At 35.8% G+C, this 26648-nt stretch overlaps 1 protein-coding gene across 2 annotated transcripts in view; it reads right to left on the bottom strand.

Annotated features, from left to right (window-relative positions):
• The window catches only part of EXOC2 (exocyst complex component 2), a 126499-nt gene that overhangs the window by 5611 nt on the left and 94240 nt on the right, over positions 1–26648 (bottom strand). For both annotated transcript variants that reach the window (XM_021544771.3, XM_085571326.1), the window contains exons 24-25: positions 4778–4833; positions 1733–1855 (exon numbers count right to left, since the gene is read on the bottom strand). In XM_021544771.3, coding sequence (XP_021400446.1) covers positions 1733–1855; positions 4778–4833 — 179 coding nt within the window. The remainder of the gene's footprint in view (positions 1–1732; positions 1856–4777; positions 4834–26648) is intronic.

The following is a 26648-nucleotide window of genomic DNA, read 5'->3' as shown; positions in this document are numbered from 1 at the left end:
TCACCTGGTGGGCACAAGAGCTTGGGGATTTTATTCCTGAACTGTACTGTGTGCCCAGGTATTAAAAAATTTTCACTTAGGCAAACTGTGGAGGAGACTGAACTCACAGATTAACTTTGTGAACTCTTGATTGGTCTTTGAAAAGCAATCATTATCATCACAACTTTTATATGAGATAGAAACATTCTGCAAGAGACCATGAAATAATTTCATTTAAAAATACAAAGTGAACTTCATAAAAATTAACACTCTGTTCTTCTAAGCATAAATATGAAATTTAATCCAGTTAGACATTACAGTAACTGATCCACATTTACATACAGCATTTATTTTCCAAAACAAAACTTTAAAAAATGCAACACAGCAACTAATTCCACTTCTAATGGAAGCCTTTGGCTTTTAAGTATCTCCCTCATCCATCCTCTAGGTAGGAAGTCAGGTAAAATTTATGCTTTTTTAGAGCCAGAACTTTCTGGCACAAAATATAACATAGACACTCCATATTTTATACTCTTAAGAAATGCTTTTCTCAACACACAATATTTTACCTCTTTTGGTATAATGCTCCATGCTCAGGACATGTGGACTTTTTGAAGTCCTACGCCTAAGATTCTGGAGTCTTTTTGGCATTTTAGGAGGTACCACAACCTAAGTAAACCTGGTGGAAGGGTGAGCCCTGCGAAACTGGGGGTCATGGGATGTGGGAATACAGAGTGAAACTTGAATGAGAATTTTTTTCAGCCTAACAAGGCTTGGATGACTCTCATGCTGCCGCTGTCATCAGACAGGATTTTCCATGTTCAGAGGAAAAGAAAATAACCATGAATGACAAACTTACAGTAAGGAGAGAAAAGCCTTTCAATTACAGGCTTAGGCAGCAAATCCCTACAGTGGGTTGTTTAACCAGACAAAAGGGATACAGGCATAGCTTTGTTGTTCTTTATGGATTTGGTTTAAATATGGAGTCAATAACTTGGCTGCGATCTTCCTACACTAATTCTTTGTCCAATGCCATTACTAGCAGCAATTGGAAAACAAGGCTTACCACTGGATACTATTTTTCCATCATAATACAAGAATGATGTACATGTACAATGAATCATTGTACATGATGTTAATGTACAATGAAAATAGGGAGTTTGCTCTTTTTCTGTTACAGACATAGCAATCTGACTCAAAGGCTTTTTTTTAATAAAAAGGTGTTTTTCTTAGAGTCCTTTAAAGCTTACCCAATAGCACGTACAACTACCAATCCAGCTGTAAATAAAGCCTAACAAGACAGCAAAACTATTCTGCCCATGTTACAACAACATGGTATTTTAGAGAGAGTAAAACAAACAAATGACTAGCCCTGCAAAGTCTGTTTTAGTGATTTTTAAATCTCAAAATATCACTACATTGTTTTTTTCTTTTAAAGTGATTTTTTTTGTCAGGCCAAAGAGAGTATTTGACAACATTTCAGAAATATACCATTATGATGTTTTTTATCTCATAGAATACACGTAGCCTTTTAATGCTGTCTAATACAAAGATAACCCTAAAATATAATAAACCCAAGAATCAGTATCTCAAAGGGTATTCATCCATAAATCTGGAATAGGTTGTAAAATAATCCTTTTTATCTCCTTGCTTTCACTGCTACAATAAATCAAACAAATACCCAGATTATAACCTGTCAATTATTCTCAGTTTTCTAGATTCAGATATTTGACAGTACAAAGTAGTCAGGTACCTGTAAAGCTCCATTTTTGCTGAAGGATGAAACACACTGCATCAGTCGACTCAGCTCTTCAGAGACTGCTTCTACAACCCTTGACATTACCCGAGGAACTAATTCTTTGGAAATGGTAAACACCTAAGTTTAATGAAAAGAACCATGACACAACACCTGCATTAACAAAAATACTTTCAATACTAACATTTCAATAAAAAACATGAACCTCTTTGATTGAAAGGTCTCCTTCATTTTTATCAACATTCCAATAGTTCAAAAGAAACTAGAATATGAAGGATGTCTTTTGATGCTTGCCCTGCATTTCAACTAATCCCCTCTGTTAACAGTAAATTTGGCTATGTGATTTGTGATAACCTTCCTGGTATACCAAAAGGCAGCTAAACTTCAAAATATGTGCTTTTGGCTGATGGATGCAGGTAGTCAGGCTGCTGTAGATAGACTGCTGTCTTGTAGATAGCACCTTTGATTCAGAATTGTGTGTCTGACAGTTACACATTCAGCCACTTTCTACCCATATATTTTGCTATTTCTTCTAGACTCCTTTATATTTGACCATGGTTGAATGGCTAGTGCTGTTATACTCTGTGGCAGAGATAAACATATGCCAGCCTGTGCAAACATGAGGGTGTCAATAGATTTTCATTTAGACTCTGCCACTGCTGCCATTTATTTGGTCCCTGGCAAAAAAAAAATTAAACCTTGTTTTCCCATGCATCAAGACAATCCTTTTTAACAATTATTTGTATAACTTTTAAAAGTGGCATATTCAGAATAGTAACTGCAACACAAAGTTATTAAATCTATGCTTGAAACAAAGTATGAAGAGACTAATCTTCCTTAAAGGGAGCTTTACAGAAGTGAGAAATTGTTGTGGATTTAAAAAAAGTCAAGTATGATTTTTCTATAATGAATTCAGGAAAATGCAGGCCAAGAGGTTGGAATATAGGAGGAAGTGAGATTATAGGTTAGACACACCAAACTTATGTCAAAGCTTAAAGGTGATGGTAAAGCTGCATTCAACTGCATAGGGAAGATGACACCTGAAGCTGGAGTGGTGTATGTAAGCTTAAGTATGTGACTAGAGTGGTACAAGAATGAAAATGAGATGTATAAAGTTTTGAAACATTTCCCCAGTTTCTGCTTTGAAATATTCTAAAGAATTAGGTAGTGGATTGTTTTGCTAGAATACCTTTGCTTTTACGCAAAGTTTAGATCCCATGTCTGACAAGAAACTTACTAACTGACAGAAGATATTAATACATATGTGTGAAAATCAACAAGGAAAAAAAAAAACAAACAAAGAAAGATTCCTACAGAGTTTTCAGTGATTTAAAAAAAGAATTGTGTAGCAGGCATCCCATAAGGCTGACCATTCCAAAAGGCAGGTCTGCACCACAGGCCAAGTACACTGACCCCATAAATGTCAGCTACCAGCTGTTACCAGTGCTGGAAAGGGGTCATTTTTCTCAGCACCAAACACTGCTGATCAATTCAACATAAACATACCAGGAACATGCCCTACTGAACATGATCTACTGAGAACAGAATATTTCTGCCTGCAATGAGCATTCTTGAAGTTACTTTACAGAATCCAGGAAAAATAATTGTCAGCAAGGGTGAATCATCACAAATTTGCAATAAGAAGCCCTTATTTTGATTTCAGCTAAATTTGAATTCAAAGGTAGAGAAAAAATTTTCTTTCCATTTCAGTCTATCCTTGCTGTTCATCTGATGGTTAATTTTTGCTGTTTCAAAATACAGAAACTTGCTGCCTTGCTAACTAAACTTAAACCTGACCCAGCTTAACAGAATTTCACCAGTGGAAATGGGAGTTTCGTCTTGACACACCTTCTCATATTTCTGTATATTTAGGCCAGCATCAGTATCGGTCTCAATGAAGAGAGCACAGCAATGCACCTTTCTGCTGCAGCATTTTAACAAGTATGCATGTTTACAAGCCTAGCCGAATAAGTCACAAATTACTTTAAATTTTTAAAAGCAAAACCTCTAATTTCCATTTTAATCAATTTCCACTGCACTGAAAAGCAATATTAAAAATTTGTATTATGTTGGTGTATGTTTTTAGTGTTTCTTATTCCCTCATTTGGAAGCATTTGGTAAAATCACAATGCTTCTGTGAAAATGCTTCTGCTATAATGTAACACTGAAACAGTATCAAAAATACTGCAAGTCAAATTTGAAGTTCCTGAAAATATTTTAATTTATATGAATCCTTGTAATTTAAGAAGGAATAAGAAAAGTAAAAGTCTCAAATGAATCTTATTTTAATTACAGGGAAAAGTTAGAGCAGCCATACTTGTGGTATTTTGGAAGATAAGAGTAATATTACTACCAATGCTTCTACCAGGAGCAACAGTCATCTGTTAACACTCCTGATGATTAGGAGTGATTATGTAAAATGTAGGCTCTAACTTAAAGAATAATAGAAAATTCCTGCATCCAATCCCAAAAGGCTAAATAATTGAAGCCCCTCTGATCTTATTATGTTACAAGCAATGTTTTAACATACATTCGCTAGCCTAGGTAGCCATTACCTACTTAGGTATTTCAAGCAGTATTTGTGCTTACAAAGACCCTTTAGTCTTCCTATTTCCATTGTATGTAGAAGACTGACATATATTGGCTTTTCACTCTGAGTGGCTTGTGTTGAACATTTCTTTCAAGGTGAAACAGAAGCTAATTTACAGATGTTTTGGAAAATAATAACAGAAAGAGAGCATCATAACTAGCTATATCTCTATATATTATCTGCATGGAAAGGGGGAATTTGACTTTAGCATTTGGCTTTCCTCTTTATCAGATAATGGAGACGAAAAGGTGTAATGGAGTGTTAGAGTGGATAAACAGGAACTACTCATCTCCTGCCCATAAAAAAAGTTATCAGTTGTACCACAGGTTGGCTAAACCTAATTTGAACACATCTATAACAAAGACACTTCAATAAAAAAAAAATCTGGGATTTATCAGCAAAAGTACACTGAAATCATATGAATATAAGCATTAAATGAAATTTCTTCTCACCTCTGCATGCACAGCAATGATATTCACTAAAGCTTCTTTCAAGTAGTTTCTGACACCTGAAACAAGAGAAACAAAATAATTGCTTTCATTCTGTTGTCTCAACAACACCATAATATTCTGCTGTTCAATACTGTACTTTTTATTTTCATTTTTTACTACTACTTTTGCAATCAGAGACAGAAAGAGAAAGTTCCACAGCCACACCACCAGACTATTTCCTTTTTCAAATCAAATGGAGAAAGGCACATTTCCTTACAGCAGAAGGTTAAAAAAAGCCAGTAGGTTCCTCTTTTAGTATTCTCCTCTCTAGCAAGATAATTTCACCAAGTTTGCAATTTAAGAAAAAACTAGCATTATTAAAGAATACATTCTGGATGCTTTGCTAGAATATACACACCGTGCACAGAATATGCACCACAGTTTGATAAGTTCTAAAGAACAAAGTCAAGAGGTTTTGTTTGTATAGCAGTCTTCAAGATCTTACTATTTTATCAGCTTCTCTATCTGTGAATTATTACAGATAGGAATAGCAAGGTCTCCTGTTTATCTGAAAGCGGTTCAGAATATATTACTCATGGCAGTTTATAGGAGATGTCATGACTTAGTAGAAATTTCCTTTTGGGGAAGGTGGAGAAGTCAAATAAGCATTTTCTTGCCAGGCTTATGAAACACTTGTCAATTTACACTAAGAAGTGAATTCTAAACAGAACATCCAGCAGCATGTGCTTTAGTTAGGACAGGCTCTTAGTACTCTCTGCTGCTGTAATTCTGTAACTTTCCCAGCCTGTATTCCAGTTGTCTAAGATTTAAAATAGGCAAAAATCTAAAATTGCCTCACTTATTTTAATGGCCACTTTACTCTGTAGGCAAAAGAAAATTAGAAAGCATTCAACTGTTTAGGATATGTATAAATGCTGTAAGTAGAAACAAAGTAATGTGAGAGGGTTAGGGATCCACATGACCTCAACTTCTGCTTTTGATTAGTCTACCACGAATCAGAGAAAGTGCAATGACCCCATCCCTCCCTTCAATATATTCAATGGACAGTAAAATACAAGAATCATGGACAAAGACTGGTGAGATCATACAGCTCAGAGATCACAATGTGATTAAGGCTAATGCTATAAAAAATACAAAGTGAACCTTTAATCAGTTCATCTTACTTGCTCCACCTTTCCTCAGATAACACCAATGCAGAAACATAGTCCTGCTACAAAAAACTGCTTTAAAAGGGGTTACCCGAGATCATAAAAATGAGCTATTCTGTGAGAAGAGTAGTACCTCACCACTGCCACCTCAGTTATGCTCATATTTTTAACCACTGATCCCAAAACTTGCCTCAAGATCTAAAAAGGTGACCCTTTTTCTTTGTTAGACAATTATGGATAGAATTTTTATAAAAGAAGGACACAAGGATGACCTGTCCTTGACAGCACAGGACTGTCTTGCATGAGGAACAAACATCTAGGATATGCAATGGAATACAGCCTAGACGTCAGAAAACTACAAGTCTTTCTCCACACATTCCAAAACATCTCTAGTGCCTTTTCTCTTTACACCTTTATTCTTCCCCTTGAAAATTTCAGTAGATTTTTATGTTTAAATTAACCCAAAGACAAGTCATACAGTATTGTGTACCAGCTTGCAAACTTAAAATTTCTTTCATCTTAGCAAGGAAGTGAGGGAGGAATAAAGCAACACCAGAAATTTTATGAAACTGACTTTTTTCTCCTGCCCTGTAACCTTGCAAAACAAAGCAATAATGTTACACACCAATACTTGAACCACACCAAAAGATCACAGGTATATGTGGAAATGCAACACCCCCTTCCTTTTTCCTCTTGTAGTGTTTTCCTTCTTTTACATCACTCTGCCCCCATTGAAATCCTCTGCACACTTCGTATCACAGAGGTCAAAATTTCTATCACACCCCAGAAACAAATACAACTTGATCAGACATTGAACGATGGTCTGTTCTGCATATCCTATCAAGAGGTACAGGGTGAATTTGGGAGCTGGTTTGCAGTTATCCTCAGGTTGTAAAGTGTTGCTTTTGGTCTGCAAACCTATGTGGTATTCAGCTTTTGGCTGCCTACCAGCCTCATCTTGTGACAGTAGGATCTTTCATGTGGAAACTGTGATTTTACTTTTGCACAAATGCTGCACAAGACTTTGACAGTCTCCCTTCTCTAGGGATACCTGAGCACTGCTTAGTCAATCAAAATTTCAGTTGTGACCTAAGAAGCATTTCTTTGGCCCAACTGAGTGTTCCCTAATGAAGTATCTCACTCAAACCCTGCTACAGCTGGGGAGCAGTGGGGAAAATACAGAGAGGGGGCTGCCAGGTCAAACAGAGAGGGCACGTGTGTCTCCTGCAGAGGTTGCCAGCAGGCTGAGCTGGGAAGAAGTGTTACCAAGGAGAGTGAATGAAAAGCCCAAGTGGATAGAGACTGAAGTGGGTTGTGTAAGAGGGTGATGTGGTTCCAAGGAAGAATCCTCATTTCCCACCTATTTCACCTAAACCCCCGAGGTAGTGAGCCTCTTCTCATGCATTCATGCAACTTGGCTCAGGGTAGGAACTGCTAATTCTGTCTGCTGCTGTAGGCACCCAAATTAAACAGCTTTTGACTGAGCTAGTAGAAGCTGCCTATCACTGTATCTGCAGAAACTTTCCATAACATATTTCATGAAGAGTTAGTTACCAAGTTGCCATCACTGCTATAACTAAGTACTATTTATTTCTGAAAGCATGAAATACTAGTATCAGCAACATTAGTGCCAGGTATTGAACACCACTGTCTGATGGTTCTCAGCTAAGGTAAAATTGTTATTTATGTCAAAACTCAGAATCAATTCAGTAAATGGAATGGAAGGAAGCTATGGTAAAAATGAAGTGAGAATATGTTAGTATTGCATATTATTAGCCTATCCCAGCTGCATGATAAAATTGTTAACTTAAACCTCAGTGAAAGGGCATAAGCAGACATATTTTATCTTCCATCCTTGTACCACACACAAGGACGAATGGGTGAGCTAAGAACTTAAAGGAGGTAAGTGCTACTAGGATTGCAAGAAATAATTAGGTGTTCCTGACCTTTCATAGCAGGCTCAGTCCTGCAGTGACTGCAGGATCAGGCAGCTCAGTACCAGCACAAATATTTCCTCAATTTCTTCGACAGGTTTTACAATTTAAGAGCAAATAATTCAGCACACACTGTGCAAAGCTATGCAGTTTAGAGACAGTCCAGGTATATGAAACTGCAGTTGCCTTAATTGCAGCATTTAACAACCTGGAAGACCTTGTCTTGGTAAGCTAAACAAGCCGAAGACAGAAAGAACATGCAATTGCACTCTAAAAATGCCAGTTAGTGGAACCAGACAGGGAAAGAAAGGAGAATAGGGCAAGGTGAAGAACAACATAGGCACAAGAAAGAAAGAAATAAAGGTATAAATGAAATGACCATCAGTGAAGTTATGCTGGAAATCAAAAGTCTCCATGTAAAGGTTTGTTCTAATTAAGCTATGAAAGATGTAGTTTTATGACAATCATTGCTGTTGGGGGGGTCAGTTTCCTACCACAAATAGAACTTACGTATAAAGGGCATTTCCCCCCAGCCCTTCCTTTAATCTTATTTGTGAAGGATTTAATTTTTGGATGTGGAGACAAAGCCAAACACATCAGAATGTCAGGACCTGCAGGCATAGTTAATAACTGTACTATTTTTTTAAAAGTTACAATTAAAAAATATCCCATTTCTGATTTATATCATTGTACTGTTTGTGGCAGGCTTTGCTGAAGCAAAGTATTACTTTTCTGGAGTATTATTCACTGGAAATACAAGCAGTGGCATCCAACTGTGAATTTGTTGTGAAATTAATTTCAAAATGAAAAAATTCTGTCTAGAATAGAATTTTTGTGCAGCTTTCTCTACAACTGTTCAGCAGCCCACGCAATTACAGTTTTTGGGACACCATGCTGCCAGTCCTATTATACAACACTGAAAGCTAATGCACCTTGTAACTGTAGATGCAACTATTAGGCTAATCAAGTGAAACATAACATTCTTAAGTCTAAAATACCTCTTATTTAGCATATTGAAGCACAAATACAATGCCTTTCTACAGCTTCTGACAGAAATGTGTTATAGAAAAGTCTCAACAAGCCCTTTCAATTTCTCTGAGGAAAATGTTATTATTCTGTTACAACATAAATGCATTCCACTCCCACTCTATTCTTAATACCAAAGACTGACTTGCTGGAATTCTAGCTGCTACTAACAAAGCCCCAGCATTGCTCTAAAGAAAAATGAATGGGAAGACTTAAGAAATAAAAATGAAAGACAATTTCGGCCATCAACTATCACAATGGCTGACAGGAACTTTAAAATAGCATCTTCCAATTTTGGACTCTCCACTGTACGTTTTACCAGAGAAACGTATAACAAAATTATCCATTAATCTCCAGTTTATACCACCTATTAATTTAATTTAATTTTTTTTACAACTTAAATGTGTCAGTCTATGTTTCAAATAAATTTTAGCAACATTGTTAAGCTGTAGCATAGATGACTGTGTGAATGATGGGAAAAGCAGAAGGGAAAAAGGTTTGTGGTTCTGAGGAGTAACAGAAACCAAACTTTTAGCTTGCCAATACAGGAGTCATTCAGGAGATCTTTAGATGGTGTAATGCTACCAGTTGTCCCACTTGTAGTTATTTCTCAGAGATATGTTTCCCCCAAGTACTTACATGACATCGTTATACTATGAAACCCCCAAAGTGACTGAATAAGCATGAAAGGACTCCAGTACCACACGTGTAATTCTAAAACACAGAGAGGCTACAAAAGCTTGCATGCAGGAAAAGAGCAAAAGTTGCCCACACAGTAAAACCAAACTCATCAGGCTGCTTTTTCTGTGACAGAAGCTAACTTGAGCCTTCAAACGTTCCCAGTCCTTCTACAGTAAATTGATAGCGTGACGGATGACATGAGCTTCAAACATTTTTTAAGCCTTCTGCAGACTCAAGAGTCCAAAGAATGATCTCAAGTTCAGTGAGGACAACTGAAACACGCAGGACATTTAAACCCAGGCAGACAGGGTTTGACACACTTTTAACTTTTGTGAGCTGGACCCTCATTTGAGATGGACAGCTAGGAATCCAACCTTGCTGCTGCCTCTCACCAAACCAGCCTTTTAGCTTGCCTTTTGTGCAAAAAGGAGGAGGAGAGGATAAATGCATGCAACTGTTTAGAAAAAGCAGGTGATGTCAGCAGGTACCCCTGCTTATTACCAGTAAACCAGACAAGAGGATGAGAGGCTATGAAGGACCAAAAGAAAAGAAAAAAAATCAAATTTAGTTAAAGAGAAATCATGCAGGAATATTGAAAGCTACTGTTCCTTTCTGGAGGAGCTAGAAAAGCCATCCACAGGAAATTCTACAGTTTGACAGCTGCCACTTTTTTTTAAAATAAAGCAGAGAAGACTAAACAGTTCTTAATATGTTGACTAAGCTACCAGTCCTGTTTCATGACTGAGTTGACTGACTTGTTAGAAACCTAAGCTCAGAAATGAGTGTTGGGTAGGCACAGAGCCACCAATTTAGGCAACAACAGAGAGCATTCTGAGCCCATTCCGTAGGAGGTCAATACTTAACTGGGCAAGCAACCGCTGCTGGTGGTAGCAATGTTTCTTAGTGCTTCTGAAAAGAGAGCACTAAATTTGTTGGCCTTGAGGCTTGAGCATGACTTGGTAGAGATAGGAAAACTGATGCCTGGGAGTCTGAAATTTTGCATTTTAAGACACATCCAATTGTACGCAATATTTTTTACAATTTATTGTTCTGTTTGGTGGGTTGCGCCAGTAACAGTCAATCAGTGTGAAATCACTGAAACCTTTCTCATGATTACTTTTTAATGAAAACTTTCCAAAAAATAATAATGTACTGAATTTGTTAATCCAAAGAGATTAATATTTTTCATACCTAGCTGCATAATACCAATTATTGCCTGTTTCTGGACATAGGAACAGCACACATTTGCTACTCTGATAGTAAATTTAGAGGAGTGCGAATGTAAAAAAGTATTTAATCTGCTCTGTTTTAATAAAGGAACTTGCTTTTAAAAGTTTTTGACATATATTCTTTTTAGTTACATTACACCCTATTGCCAAATTTAAGCAAAATGGTATTGGACATGTTAATTTCTAAGCTTCAGATATATCATGCCAAACTTTACAGCGAGTCACACACAAAGTGTTCTGAACTGTACGTCAGTTAAGCTCCCGCAGCTCTTCTGTAAGTTTTTAATCTGCTATGTGAAACTGTTGGGAAAAAAAAAGCTGCACACATCTACTGCAAGTCGTTAATCAGTGCTGCGTAGTGCACATTAAAAAAGAAACTAATGAATGGTATCCAAAGCCATGTGGATGTAACTTCTTAAAACAGTCTGATTTTAACTGTTAAGTTTCCTCTAGGTTCTGGCTGCATTGCAGCTGCAATAGCAGTATTTGATACCTGCTAACTAAAATTATCGTGGCACAATTTCTAGTGTGGTCACATTCTTCCCCAATGCAACTGCTGTTACAGAAGCAGTGCTAGGGGCTAGCAGGATTCCTTTTGGGATGGCAGACAATAATTTGTATTTCTGCAGCTCCTGAAAAGGCAGACTCCTTGCAACACACCAAATGAGCCCCATCCTGCCCGCACAGTCCATGGGGGAATTTCAAGCTTAGATGGATGCCTCCTGACAAACCAAGCTGCCCCACACACACCACAGAATTTCACTTTTCAATCTAACCTAAACAATAACTTCCAGCTAAAATCAAGTAATCTCTTTCCAAACCCCAAGAGTTTACACAGGTAAGGCAGAATGGGTGGGAGGGGGAAGAGGCTCTACAGAGTAAAACACTGTCTGAGGTCACAGCAGGTCAGTAGAGCAGTCAGCACTGCCTCCATGCAAAAGCTGCTGGAACAATTTAAAAAAAAGGTTAACAGCGCAGTGCAGATTTACAAGATCTACAGATAACTTCAGGCTTCCCATACTTATGGATCACTGCCTGACACATCCAGTGCATGTCAAGATCTACCAACTACCTTATCCCAAGAAATGAACAGGAAGCAGCACAGACTAAAAGTGAAAATTCAAATGAACACCAAAATATTTTTATTTTTAGGCTGCAGAATTCCAAATAAACATGACTTATAATGTACCTTGCATGTAAAATATTTCAGAGACTCAGGGTACTGGATTGTGAAGTACATATAGCAAAAACCAGTTTACATTATGTTGATATTGAGAAGGTATTTATGAAAGAACATTCCTTATATAAAGGAATAAACCGATTACTTGAATTTTTCAGAGTATTTAACTTGGATTTGAAAAAAAAATAGACCAATTTGGATTTAGAATTAAGTGCCCAGGATGACATGAAAAAGGCTGACATCTATCTACGAGGACCAACAGCACAGCATGCCTGAGGCTGCATTAAATGCATTTGAAAAAAGGTGTTGGCCCTCAAAACTATTCAGCAATCTAATATTTATAACCAGGGAAAGTTTAAGGTGACTGATAGTCTGTTTAACTTTGTATGTTCCCAGAACAACAAACTGTATTTGCCTCATTAGAAACAGCCGTAAATTATTTAATGTTTCTGGAAATTTATTTTAAAAGCTACCAACTATTTGCAATTACTACAGTAAATGTGATACCCCATTTAGAAAAGTAGTCTTTTAATATCCAAGCAGCCTATATCTTGCAAGATAGTTCCCTAACCTATAGGAATAGACAGAAACCTAACTTGTTTGCATGCATAAGCCTTCCATGAACTACAGCCACTGGTACATGAGTATTTCATGCTATTTTACTGAAGTGCCCCCACCCACACAGTGATATTATCTAACTTGACACCCCACAGATGCTAAAAAAATATATTAAAAAAAAGTAGAGACGTGACTTGGAATTTCCCCATGGACATAACAAAGCGGCTCACCTTTATTCTTTACAGCAGCACAAAGGTTTCTCCCCTAAAAGACAGTAGGAAATCAGCTTCAGCTAACGGTACTACCAGTGGCCTGTTTTCTAAATTAAGGCAGCTAGACAAGCCTGCTTGTTTCTTCCTAATTACTAAAAATACATTTGCTATCATGCTTTGTTGTTTGCCCTGGATAAAAACATTTCCAGAAAACTGCTTGCAGGATGCTAAGAGCCAAACACATATCTGTCAGTAGCTCTCAAAATACAGGAGATCCACCAGGTCACAACCTTTACCACCACCTAAGTGGCCTTATTTGTTTATTATATTCCCTCCTTGTTTTTGACTCACTAGTATTTTTCAAGTTAAGAATCAGTAGCTATCAAAAACTAAATAATAAACAGTGTAAAAAATGGCTTTTATTTACTTATTGCTTCTGTTTGCCCAAAGAAATACAGATACATCTTAATTCTAGAGAATTAATGGACATTATAATCTTCAGTAAATTCCTTACTTCACAGTAAGATTTATGGAGTCTGATTAATAACACTATTTTTTCAACCTTTGAACATGATTATAAATATTTTTTAAAATATGTGCATAGTATATTAGGAAATAAATACAGATAATACCATTAAAGTAAATACCATATATAAGAAGAAGGTAAGTTAGAGGAAAGTAATTATTTAAAACCAGTCTAGAATGAAAAACACAATTACAGCATTCACAGAGTTTTATGGATCCATACAATACACCTGTGCCAAGTTAACTGTCACACGACTGCTCCATTGTCACTAAAGAAGAAAAACCCACTTGAAAACAGGGACTCCAGAATCTAATTTCAATTTAAACAAGAATGTGAAATATGTCACTAGGCCACTTCCTGCTATTGCTGGAAACATTCCCTCCTTTAAATGGAGATGGATTTCAAAGTACTGTACTTAATGTTGTTTTGAAAGTACATTAAGAAGAAAATGTGAATGTGTAGGCAAACTGGAAACTCTCTGGAGAGATTACCCACTTATTTAACCACATTTCCTGTTTTTTAACCCATTTGTCCTAAGTCAGTCCTTAGACTACTGACAAAAATAGATACAAGTGTGCTATAAATAGTTCATTAGCAGGTTTTTCTCAGTAAAACTGAAAATGTTTTGATAAATCTATTGTTCTTACTAGCTCCATACTAATTAAACTGTGAATCAGATTAATGTTTTCTTGAAATTCTTGTCTGCATAGCTCACAGTAATTATAAATATAGAGTGCCTTAGGAATCTGAGAAAAAGTCCCGAGAACTAATAGTGACCTAAAAAATAGCTATCAATAATTGAAATGTAATGAAGAAATTACTGGTAACCTATGTGGCAAAGTGCTTTTATAAACAACAGTTCTGAAGCAAGGGAAGAGGCTAATCACACAAAGTCACAACCTCTCTAAATATTTTGAGCTCTCACGGGCAGAATGCTACATCTTTGAATTAGTCACCTTGCACTTATTTTCAGCCATGTGTTGATCTAACACAGTGAATGTCATTTGAAGGACCTGACACAAGTAGCCACAAAACTAATTTCTAAAAATATTAAAATGTGAAGACTTTTAAGAAGCCTTTTAAAATGTGAAGGCTTTTTTCAGTTTTTGAACTCCTTTAATTCAATCAATCAAAATTATGTCATGACATTCAAAGAACCTGAACGTTTCTGTGCTTCAGCTGCCTTGGAGTAGTAGGAACGCTAAAGATTGCCAATACTTGGAATACCTTTGTCTATGCATTAACTTCAGTCTAAAAGAGGAAAACATCAAGAGAATAATACTGGTTTTGTGCCTTCCTGCATAGCCCAAACTAAGATACCTTTAAAACTGAAGCTGCTGAGGCTGTTCTGAACTTTCTGCTACCCTATTCAAACTACAGAATAATTTGAGGGACTGTTGAAGAGATCTACCCAGTATTGCTGCTTTCCTTACAGATATTAAATTTCACTGCTTCTGGGATAGGATAGAATACAGTTTCCTTTATTATTAAGAAGGAGCAAAATCTGTAATTGTCAAAGACTCCAACAGAAAATGCAAGACCCAACAGTCCTTCACTTGGGAAGGAGAAGCGTTTGCTAGCATCAAATATTTAAAAGAAGAGCAGGCAGCTGAAGGTCAATTTGATATGTGTGCATGTTCTTGCAAGGATTTTGTTAAGAGATGGATTTATTTTCACTTCTTCCTCCAAACACAGTAATAAGGCATAAAGGGCATTTTACTAATGCAGACATGAAGGTCTTGAAAAGAAGAGGCTGCATAGCATACTTAGAATTGAACCACGAAGACTCTCAAATTACTCAAATTATTGTACAATCAGCCAAATTTTAACCCAATAAACAGGTAACAAAGAATGTGAATGGTGAAAGAACAACAAAGCCCCAAACTCCATAAGCCAAAAAATTCCAATGCACTAATCTAAAAACACCCCTACTTCAGAGATTACAGCCATTCATACCTCTCCATCTAAGCATATACCAGTTTCAGCTCACTCACTACTGGTAAAGAAATGCATTGACGATCCTTAGATGAACCCAGTACTTGAGATACATGACTCACAGAAATTTGTCTTTTTATTGTTGTCATTTAAATAAGAACAACATGGTCTGGCAGAGTTACAGCCTTTACAGTACTCTACAAGTGCAAGCTGTAACCTGGTATCAGAACAAGAATATAAACACTTCATAGCCAACAGTGTGCTGTTGTCTATAGATTTAGTATTACTTAAAAAATACCTTAACATTTGTACTTCAGCATTAACAGTTTTGGGGATGTTGAGTCTTTTTTTGTTGTTGTTCTTGAATTAAAGTGGGTATATGTTTGACTGAAGGGAAAACCCTACCGTAGAAATTAATTACAACAATTAGATATTAAAGTAGGTGGTTTGAGGAAGATGAAAAAAAATGCACTACAAGACATTTCACTCAACTAAAACATAGCATCTAAACCAAATCAATTTTTCTTCCTGAATGGGAAAAAACCCAGGTTCTGAAGAATGAAATTGATGCATGAGACACTCAGATATAACAAACATTCCTTCTTGGCATGTAAATGAATACCTCTAAGGATGACTCAGTATTACCTGAACTTTATCTACCAGCAATCCACTTGCTGTAGAATGCTGCATCATTTTCCAGAAGAAAAATTTTAAACAAATTTCTTTCCTCTTCCCCTTGATTTTCAGCATAAAAAGGTCATACCATTGAGTATCTAAGTATGTATCTATCACTACATTTCCACGTAAGAGTAATTTTAGTGCTAAAGGATTTTCTTTTGATAAAGCAGAGACTACTAATAGCCAACAGGTAAAAACAGTGTGCTGAAAACAGGGCACACATCCCTGGTATGTCTAGGTTCCTACTGATTTTAGCAATTTGTAAGGCAGGACTGTGATCCTTCTGTGTGTATCTAGCAAATGTAGCAGAGTGGAAACTTAATGGCTCTTTCCTGGTCACAGACCGTTTTTTACGTTTGCAAAGCTTGTAGGCAAAAGAAACACTGAGGCAAAACATAACATTGCACATAAGAGGGAACAGACTACAAAGTGTATATAAATATTTGCTATGTATTGGGCATATTTTCAAATAGCTGCGTGCATCAACAGTTTTTTCATGAAATAAAGTTAGATTACGCTGACCATTAAACTGCTCAGCTGCTTAAAAGCTGTCGTCCTTTTTTTTTTTTTTCCAGATTTACAAATAATTGAGAAACTGTGAAAACAGACAAGCTGGTGGGTGGCAGACAAATGAAGAGCATCATCACCTTGTAAAACTAGTGCCTACATACTGCTGGAAGCCTGGCACTCACATAATTTCCAGTACTGTATCCTGTTTGCCATTTATTTTCCAAATTCTTCACAAGTGAGCCTCTTAAGAAAAAACCCCAAACAGTCGTACCCCTTGAAAACTTTGAAATAGGCTTCCAAAAGTCTGAGTGTGGTAACTTATCACATTTGGGGGTCCTTGCCACTCCCAGACCTCTCTCACTTTACAGAAATGAAGTCACATGTACAGTGGTGTCAGGAGGGTCCAAGTCAGCAGCACAGATTAACCCCTTCCGACTGCCCCCAGAGGCCCCCATACAGGAAGATTTATTGTCTTATGCCAATTTAAAAAGGTGTTCCACAGGTAAAAGTGTAGCTGTATTCACCCCATAAAGATACAGGATGACCAATTCAACAGGAAAAGTCAGTCACACCTTTAATTGTAAGGTAGACTAAAAACCAACATCTCTATCAAAACTGAGAATAGTCAAATCTAAAAATCTCAAGCAGTATTTCCTTTCATTAACACAAACCAAGCATAGTTGGCAAGAATATTCATTTATTTCTTTCAAACACATCAATTTTAAGGCACCCTGAAGGTGTCCTTTCATGATTTTATAAAACCTAAAATTATTAAAACCTTTCAAAACACAGACTCGCTCAGGAAACTGTGTGTTCTTCTCATAATTCCTGAAGTCACTGGTAGTGTAATAATAGCCTGTCAAATGCAAAATGACAGCAATTTCATAAATGAAGAATGGGCTTAGAGATATACTATGTTTATGAATTTACTTTGGTTGTCACTCAAATATTATTATTACAAGAAATGAGAAAACTGAAGTCAATTGATCCAAAAGAGACTAATTTCACAAATAAAGTGTTCGGGACAATACAGACACTAATAATTTTAGTGCCCAGTTTTGTTTTGCATGTCTCTAACCTTCAAGTTACTGAAAAAATTTTAATTATCTGGGAAACATGTCCTGCATTTATTAGAGTAACTTATGTCAGATATACTTGGGTAAGTAAAAGAAAAGACAAAATCGGCAAGAGAAAGTAGAGTATGGACCTTTTAAAAGACTTTTTTTTAAAGTAAGCAACTTCAAAAGTGTTGCTTTGAGAAAAAGCATGAGTGGCACTAAGATGCACAATTTTAATGGTTTTAATGTTTCAATGTTTTGTTATTAACATTGATGATTTTTTTTTAAGTTGCTATTTCTATGGAATTATATAAATGTGTAATGATAACAAGCAGGTGGCAATATATAATATAGAAACCCCAATACTTTTGGAACCCGATTCTGCGAGTGATTTTAACTCACAAAAAGCAAGCAGTCATCACACTGAAAAAAAGCACAGAACCAGTTCTTAATATTTTTACATACTTTCTTCCAAATTGCTTTGTGTACCAATTGTAAGTGAAATGCATGAAAGTATATGATACTTTTGTCTTTAGTAACTAAATTCAGCAAATGGGCAACCAATCAAAGCCACTGTATTAACTTACAAACACGAATAGGGAGTAGTATGGAAGTAGGAATGATGGAAGTATCAAGTCATGGGAAAAAGATGACTGAAGAAAAGGACTTTGATTACAGATTCAGTGGATTCTTTGGAAAATGTGGTAGGAGGTTGTGCTCTGCCTCATTGCACCAAATACTCAAATTTGATTTGTATGGCAAAATCTAGTTGTTGTTTGTTTGTCTTTTCCATAGACTTGGTAATTTGGGATGACCTTGAAGGGGTAATCACCATTTTGCCTTTCAGCCAGCTCTTACTTCTACCAATGTACGTATTTTAAACCTGCAACATATACTGCAGTCAAATGCATCAGTGTATCAGGAATAATTACTCACAAAAGTATACCTTGAATTTATGGCAAGAAATGTCCTAAGTTAAATTTTATATATATCTTGACTTATCTGTCTGCTTAAATAACCAGTGAGCTGTAACCAGGTAACAGCAGCTTTTACAGATGTTACTGCAGAAAAAGACAATCAACCAAAACCCCAAAAACAAAACACCCAACCAAACCCCAACAATCAAAATAAAAACCCCCACAGCAGCTTACTGTCTTCTAGTCTGCTATGAAAAGGGATAAAATGAGAGAAAATTGTTGTAGGAAACATACAGTATTTGATGAGATCACATATCAGTCCTATTTATTAGCGTGAAGGTGAGAACTTGCACTGACTTCCAGTGTTACCATTTCACTGTTTTTCACTTCCAAGCTTTACTGAATCCCTATAGCACTTTTAAAAGGACATGGAATTGAAATGAAGAATGTTTCTGTATGACCTGAACAATAGATTCTTAAAAATTATTTAATCCAAAATCAACATTTGGAAACTATCTTGACTCAGGAGTGCCCACAATAACTGGAAAGCTTAAGACTTTTCACAGTTCAAAGTAAAGGCTTTTAATATTTTTGAATTACTTCAAGTGCTGGACAAGCCCAACACTAATTTCATCCACACATCAATAAAGTTTAAGTGTTTCATTAAATTTAAATTGCTATTTGTTGTATAAAGACATTTTAAGCTAATGAAATGTTTTTTATTACAATGGATATGCTGTACTGTTAGAAGCCAATCATATTTTCCCACTTAAAAAGTAAGAGTTCAAGGGCTTGATAACTTGGCTACTGAGAGAATATGCTTCAGGCTGAATTTTGTATAGAAGTTCTGTATAGCGAAAGCTGAGGCTTTTTGTTACACTAGAATTTTAAACTTAAAAACACACACACAGCCTTGGCCAGAGAGTGTTATGAAGAACTGAGGAGACAGCTTTTCCCCACTATTGTAGTAGGACTTTGCAAGTCTGGCCACTTGCAATGTTCATTTTGGAGACTATTTTCATCAGTGCTTTTAAAATGTTAAAAACAACAGCATCCTTAACTACTGCATATATCCAGAACCTAGAAAATTATAGTTTTTTACTACTCCTCCTTCACACTGAAATCAGTATTACTTTATGCTTGACCATAGAAAAACTTCAAACCATAACCAAGAACGTGAACTGACCAGTGGGTTCACTAAGAGCATCAAGGTTATTGGACCCTCCTATGCTGTGCTGTCTGGGGCAAATTCAAGATGCTTTAAGGTGATTGTCTGCATCTGCACAGAAAGTAGTATAATGGTGTATTTATATGGCCCTTCAAGAATCTCCTCCACTAGACACTAAGCACCTTTATCAGGAGAGATCACACACTGTTATGGATTGTTTCTAATGAGCGCCTACATGCTAAAGGTTAACAAGACAAAACCACCCTCTAAGCACAACAATGTGAATTATAGGAACTACATAGGCAGCTCCTTGCACAGAAAAGTCTGGTAATTTTGACAGAGATTAGTTTATTTGGATCAATACCGAAGTTTTAACTTGTGACTTTCCATCTAGATATCACACACAAATCTCTGATCCTTTATAATTTGAGCTAGAGGACTATGACTTAGCTACAAACACCAGCAAACCAAACTTTCCTACAGATCAACCTTAAGTGGGAGCCATATTTACCTATGAATAGGTAACACAATTAAGTTTCACAAATATTAATCATGACCTGTAAATGCTTCTTGATCTCACAGTGTTCCCATGCACACTGCCTTCTGAAACTGTGATGATGATCCCAGTAAGATCTGGGTAAAGATTGCCAGAGGGCCTTGGAAACAGTTCTGTGTATAAGAAGAGAGCAGTCACAAGATCTTTTAGCAGCTAACACTACCCAGCTGCATATTCTGAGAAAGAGAAAAGTGCTTACAATTAGCACACCTGTGGAAACAAATCTTTGAAGGAAGAAAATAAATCCAAGCAAAAAAGCCTAACTAGGAACTCCAGAACAGACTGATACCATAGTTTTGGACAACAGGTAATTTTACTTTTCATGGGACTTACTTTTGCCACTCCACTAGTTTCATTACACATCATATGTTAAAGATTGCCACAGAAACTACCTTGAGCATTACCAAGAAAATAAAAAATCTGGTTTCTAAGAGTAACAATTGAAGGAGCAGTCCAACATAGCTCATTCAAACACCACATTCACAGCCAAGATTTGAATTTATTTTGACTTATAACCCAACAAATGAAATATAACCAAGTAGTAGTAATAGTGACTATTGACTTGGAATTCTAAGCTTTTTCTCCTATGATCTTCTCATACCTTCCTCACCTCCATAGTCTTCAGTTCTGGCTTCCAAACCCATCTGAACCAACCCCATTGAGTTCTTCCTCTCACACACTTCCATTCATTCATTTCTGCTCAGTTATCTAACCTGCAAACGCAACTTGCCTGTGCTCCAAAACTGCATCATTCCATAACATTAGGGCACCCAAAGAATGCAGTAAATCAGACAGGAAACATAAAGATGACATTTATGCCTATCAAATGTAACATAAACATGAAAGCATTTACTATGCCACCTAACTAGACCATGGAGTATTGTTTTGTTGATGACACAATTTATTACTACTTTTGTTTTATTGAAAGGGTTGAGACAATACAAAACTTGTGTGGATATACCCACATTCATGCTTGTAAATAAGGAGTGCTGGAAGAGGGGGGAGAAAATGCTTGCCCTTTCTCCTCTATGCATTATCATTGATTCCAATCTCCAACTAGCCTTCTGCTTTGAGCAATGCAGGGATTAGATCCTATTACCAAAGACAGTCATGAAATCTCTAAATGATCTTAGAAGATCTTAAGTGTTTCTCAAAGAGAATGCTTGAGGGGCTAAAAAAATTTAGGTCTCCCTGTAACAAAATCAAAACCAAACCAAAACAAAGGTTGCTGACATTAACACATGTCCTCACATGACAGAGGCTGACTGCATAAATAAGAAAGCTGAACTGATGACAAGTACCATAAAACTTCCTACAACTTGCTAGTCACCAGAAGGGACATCTGACTTGTCAGACATGCCTGATAAGTAAATCCTGTGAAGCTGCAATAACTAATCTCATGCAGGTATTACAGTGACTTGTCATACCATCAGTTAGAACAGGTACTTGAACAGACAATTCTCAAGCTACAAGATTAAGCTGCCGTCTGACCAAGGAATCACAGCAAAACTTCATTTTAGAGATACAAGGATTTTGCATTCATGCTCTTCCTGCCCCTAAAGCAATATAAATGAAGTCTGGTTTAGGTCTTCAAACTTTCAGATGAGACAGATGCTTTTCCCAAATACATTATTTCCCTTTTTAAAATACACCTTGCTTAAACAGTCAGCTTTCAAATTTGCTGACCAAATTTTGAGAAGAGTGCAGTATTCCAAATTTTAATGACAAAATACCAAAGATAAAATATTTTTGGAGTTTAATTCATGGAGCTTATTAGTCTTTAGCAAGGCACAGACAAATAGAAATGCCACAAGGTATCCTAGCAAGAAGTTTGACAGATAAAGCCAAAGAGAAGTTATAAGAGTGATGGACAGCAGTCTAGTAAACAACTACTGGTAGGCTTAATAGCAGAAAATGCCATTAATCAGAACTGTGAGTGAAGGAGGACATGTGAAAAGCAAGAGGAAGGATGGTTTTTAATGGAATTTCTATAATAGTTAGAAATTAAAGGTAACGTGTAGGCAGAAACTACAGGAAGCTGAAGGGCCACTGTCATCTTCTGTTACCATCTTTTGCAAGGACAATATGCATTCCATTTCATCAGCTACAATAATCCTTAAAATTTTAAATTCAGACACAAATATAACATGACAATACAATGTTGTGAGAATTGAGAAATAGAATGAAACATAAATGCCTCAGAAAGAAATGGAAGAAAAATTTCAGGTTAAAATGAAATTACACAAATGAAAGTATTTTGAAACACATTAAAATTTGTGCTTATGTTTCAAGCAGCAAATTAATTTTTTACAAAAAATGGCAAGCCTACAATACAATGGTCTCTGACTTTACAACTTTGGTACATGATTCTACTCCATGAAGAATTAAGTGTAGTAAAACAAATGCAAGAACTGTAGTCATTCAATGTATAGACTGTCACTTGCTGATTGAATGGATCATTTAAGGATGAATAAATTCAACTCATCCTAAGACAAATTTGATTGTTATATAGTTGGTATTTCCTTACAAGAAGCACAAAACATCAATTTACTAATGTATGTTGCAAGAGCAGTTCATTTGAATGAAAATCAGCATATTTTAACTGGACTAATTAAAGACTGCTGTGTATAAGAATCCTCTTGTGTCATAAACAAACTATGAGCATTTTGTAACAAAAACCCCCAAAGTGACAAGTCCTTTAGCAACTTCATTTGCCAGTACAGAAGACTTTTTTCCCTTATTATATGCAACAGACATGCAAAACATAGTTTTCTTCCTATTCATATACATGGCATATCATATCCCTGCATCAAAATACCAGAATTTGGCCTTACTAAAGTATAAGAATTCAGACAATTCCTAAAGACAGGACATCAACAATTTGAGGACTGTTGGAGTTCAAAATCATCTACCTGATGTAAGATAATTCTGAAGCCATCCTTTTAAATGGTTAGGAGAAATCTAAAGGGTTACAGAGATTTCAAACAAAACTATTTTGCACATTTCAGTCAAAAAGTAATTGCTTATTTCTAACAAAAAAAAGGAAAGAAAAAGAAAATGATTTGTACTATATCCAAATGTTTTTAAGATGTAAATGCACTTGTCATCTTTCATGTAAGCAGGGTGCTAGTGCCCCAAATTAAACAAAAGAAGACAAGTTAGGGTTGACAAGCATGTTGCTGAGTAACTACAAATTAAATAGGCCTTTTGATATTTAATTTTTAACTACTGAGTACCTTTTCATCAGGCTATTGCCATTAGAAGTTTTTTATCAGATTATTAAATTAGACAAATAACAGATAAAAGATGTGACAAGTATAAAAAAGTCTGATTTAGCAGATGTGACGTACTTAATCTTTTACTGTGATAGTGGCATTTCATATATTTCAAATGTTTCAAACAATGATCTCTTAACATACCAAAGAAAAAGAAATTCAGATATAACTTCACTGTATTCAATTTATGCCAAGTACAGAATGAATATCTAAAAACCACAATCAGCTTTCAGTTGGAAGTCCGAAATCACCCAAAACTTTCAAAGCAATGTGAAATTTTAAATACTACAGCTCCCCCCATATCTGACAACACAAGTGAAACACAGAAGATACATATTTAAAAAAGGTTGTTAGAATAGCAGCTAAAAATCTGTATGCTTGTGAACTCTGACTGAATGCTGGCTAGATTGCAAGCAGCCAGCATTTGAAAAGCAAATTATGAAGAGATATCACCACTACCTGAATTGTTCAGAAAAATAATTGAACATCGACCTTCTGTGTGGTAAACAAATCCTCACATACTACAGTCTTACAGAAATTAACACAGTAGTTGCATTTGTAAACAAATTAAACATAATCAAACTTGCCATATTATGAAAAGTAATTAGCCATTTGCATGCAAAAGCTCACATTAATATTTTAAAAGACTAAATGCCGGCATACTACAAGTACCTTTGCTTGTATTTCACAAACATTAATATACAGAAATATTTTCCATCTGAATTCAGAGCAAACACCTCATTAACTCTCCAAAAGTTTATAGCCTTGCAAGTCAAAAAGATAGTTTTACTTAATATAAAAAAATAATGTAAAAATATAACAAAAAACCTGCCTAATTTTGTCACACGACCAAGATATAACTTATGCATTTTAAACTAGAAATAAAAAACCCACAGCAAAACACAATTTACTACTAAAAAAGAGATGTATGAAGAGGAACAAAAACCCCCTTTTATGTTAAACTATCGCATTGACCAATACACAGAAAAAAAATCTAAATACATACTTGGCAACTGATTAATACTGTGTTTCCTATTGTTCCTTTAATCTCTTTTAATTATGTTAATAATGTGGAATAAATCAGAACAATGTTTCAAATGAGAAAATAACTAAGCTAGATTTCACTGCTGCTGCGTGTTAAAATTGAAGTCTGTCTTGTAAAGACTTAGAAGTCTACACAGAAATTAAACTGAAAACTTGAATGAGTTATTTATTAACAATAAATCTAATTAAGTTAATAAAACTGCCTTCTAACACCAGCAGTCACACCTTAGATCAAAATAAAGAGCCAAACATAAAATCACTTTGTGCACAAGCTCTGACATTCAGATCTTTCTTACTGAAAAGCACATGCATGTTGATAAACTAAACAGTAAATGTTTTAGCACATAGGCTAAATAAAAATTTGCCCCATGCAAACAATTAATCCTTTTTCATATTTGGAAGTGTAACAAAAAACAGATGTATCAGGAAATATCTGCTAATTATAAGACAATTGCTTAAATGAGCAAGGCATAAGCTTCTTCCACACTAACAGAAGCAGGTAAGATACTTGAACAGTATATATTTTTCAAAGTTTGCTCGAAAGGCAGGCCTCTTAACTTTATTCAAAATTCTTCTTCAGAACAGTTCATTTAATACAGTTCTTCTCATTCTTGTATTTTCCTATTAATTTTATGATGCAAGAAATTGTTATCTCCAGTACTTAAAGCCAGATACTTGCAGAGCTACCAATGATAAATAGTGTCAAGGTTTTTGGAAAGATTTTTCTGAATATTCTATAACTGACAAAAGTTTAGGTAGTCAAATTAACCATGAATGTTCAAATAGACAGGATTCAAAGAAGGCATTTTAAATATAAAGAGAAAAACACTTAAGTGAGGTATTTACATGACATAGTAAACTCTGTGGACAGAAACCTACATGCACCTGTTTTCCCCATCCAAATTATGCTTCACTCACTTCTCAAATGCTATAACAATTCTGGATAGATTTTTGCCTGAACAACTGAACTATCAGTTCCACTTAAGGTAAAAACAATTGTATTTCCAAATCAGCTGTCATTTTATGAAGCAAATCAAGTGCACTCATGGGGGAAAAAATATTATTTAAAGATGGAATTTTAAATTATTGAATTTGTGTAGATTTTCTTTGTGCATTATTTTTACTGATATGGAAAAGGACACAAACCACAAACCAGACTGGAAAACAGAAAATTCTCTTACTGCGCTGGTCTACATGGCTCAGCAACAATATTGGCAATAAATACATGAAATTTCTGTACAGGAAATTCATGTGGATTTGATTAATTTTGCTGATGATGTAGACCTTGACTTTTGAAGCCCTGATTCTCAGAAAGAAACAATTTTGATAACACTGCCAAGGCAAGACATTTTGGTTATTGCTGTGCTACTCAGTGGTATTGCCTATATATAGCATTGCCTGTAGTGATAATCCAAGTCTACAGTAATTCATACATAATTTCTGTAAACTGTGCAAAGAAAGTAATCAGTAATATTAATAGGCTGTTAGCCCTAGAGGATAAAAGTGCAAGATTGAGGGGATTTCTTAAAATACACAGCAGCTTGTCTAGTGAGTATCAGATTTCCCTGTCCTTCTATTTGCACTTCAAGCCCATCTCTTGTTTGAATAATCTCTTGCAATCCATTTATATTTCTAAATAAAAATGGATTAATTCTATTTAATTTAATTTCTAAATCCTACCCTAATTTATGTTTTTAACTTGCTCATCCAGTCCTGGCTTTCCCACCTTGCTCCACCTCCATTCCTTGCTTGATACCAGTCTTTATAACAAGCTTTTTGTTCCAGTCTCTCCTTTTCTTGCAGTTACATTATCTCCTGTATCAGCATTAGAATCTCCTGAATAATTCCATCTACCCAAAAACATTACTTCCAATAGTCCAGATCAGGTAGCCTCTGCAGAGAACTTTTCAGAAACAGCTGTAGTCTTGAAGCTCTGGACAGAAAATTCACCATCAGAAAATTCTCAATCTCGTTCCTAAGCAAACCCGAGTATTTTCGTATGCACATTTTTAAAAAAATGTCTTTTGCAAAAGATGTGTCATGGCATCAAGATGCCCCCGAGTTGTGATCAGGTTTTCAATGGCCAGAAATTTTCAGGCTGAACCAGGGAAGTTATTTACCTTTTCCTTATCTTTTACATATGGGCAAATTGATGTTTTGACCTCTTCTTTCCCTTCAGAAAAAGAACTGTTCTTGTCAAAATCCACCTTTTTACAATCATCATTAATACTATTTG

Source organism: Lonchura striata, chromosome 2 (assembly GCF_050655825.1).
Source record: "Lonchura striata isolate lonStrDom1 chromosome 2, ASM5065582v1, whole genome shotgun sequence".
NCBI classification, from domain to species: domain Eukaryota; kingdom Metazoa; phylum Chordata; class Aves; order Passeriformes; family Estrildidae; genus Lonchura; species Lonchura striata.
This window is presented reverse-complemented; position numbering and strand designations above follow the sequence as displayed.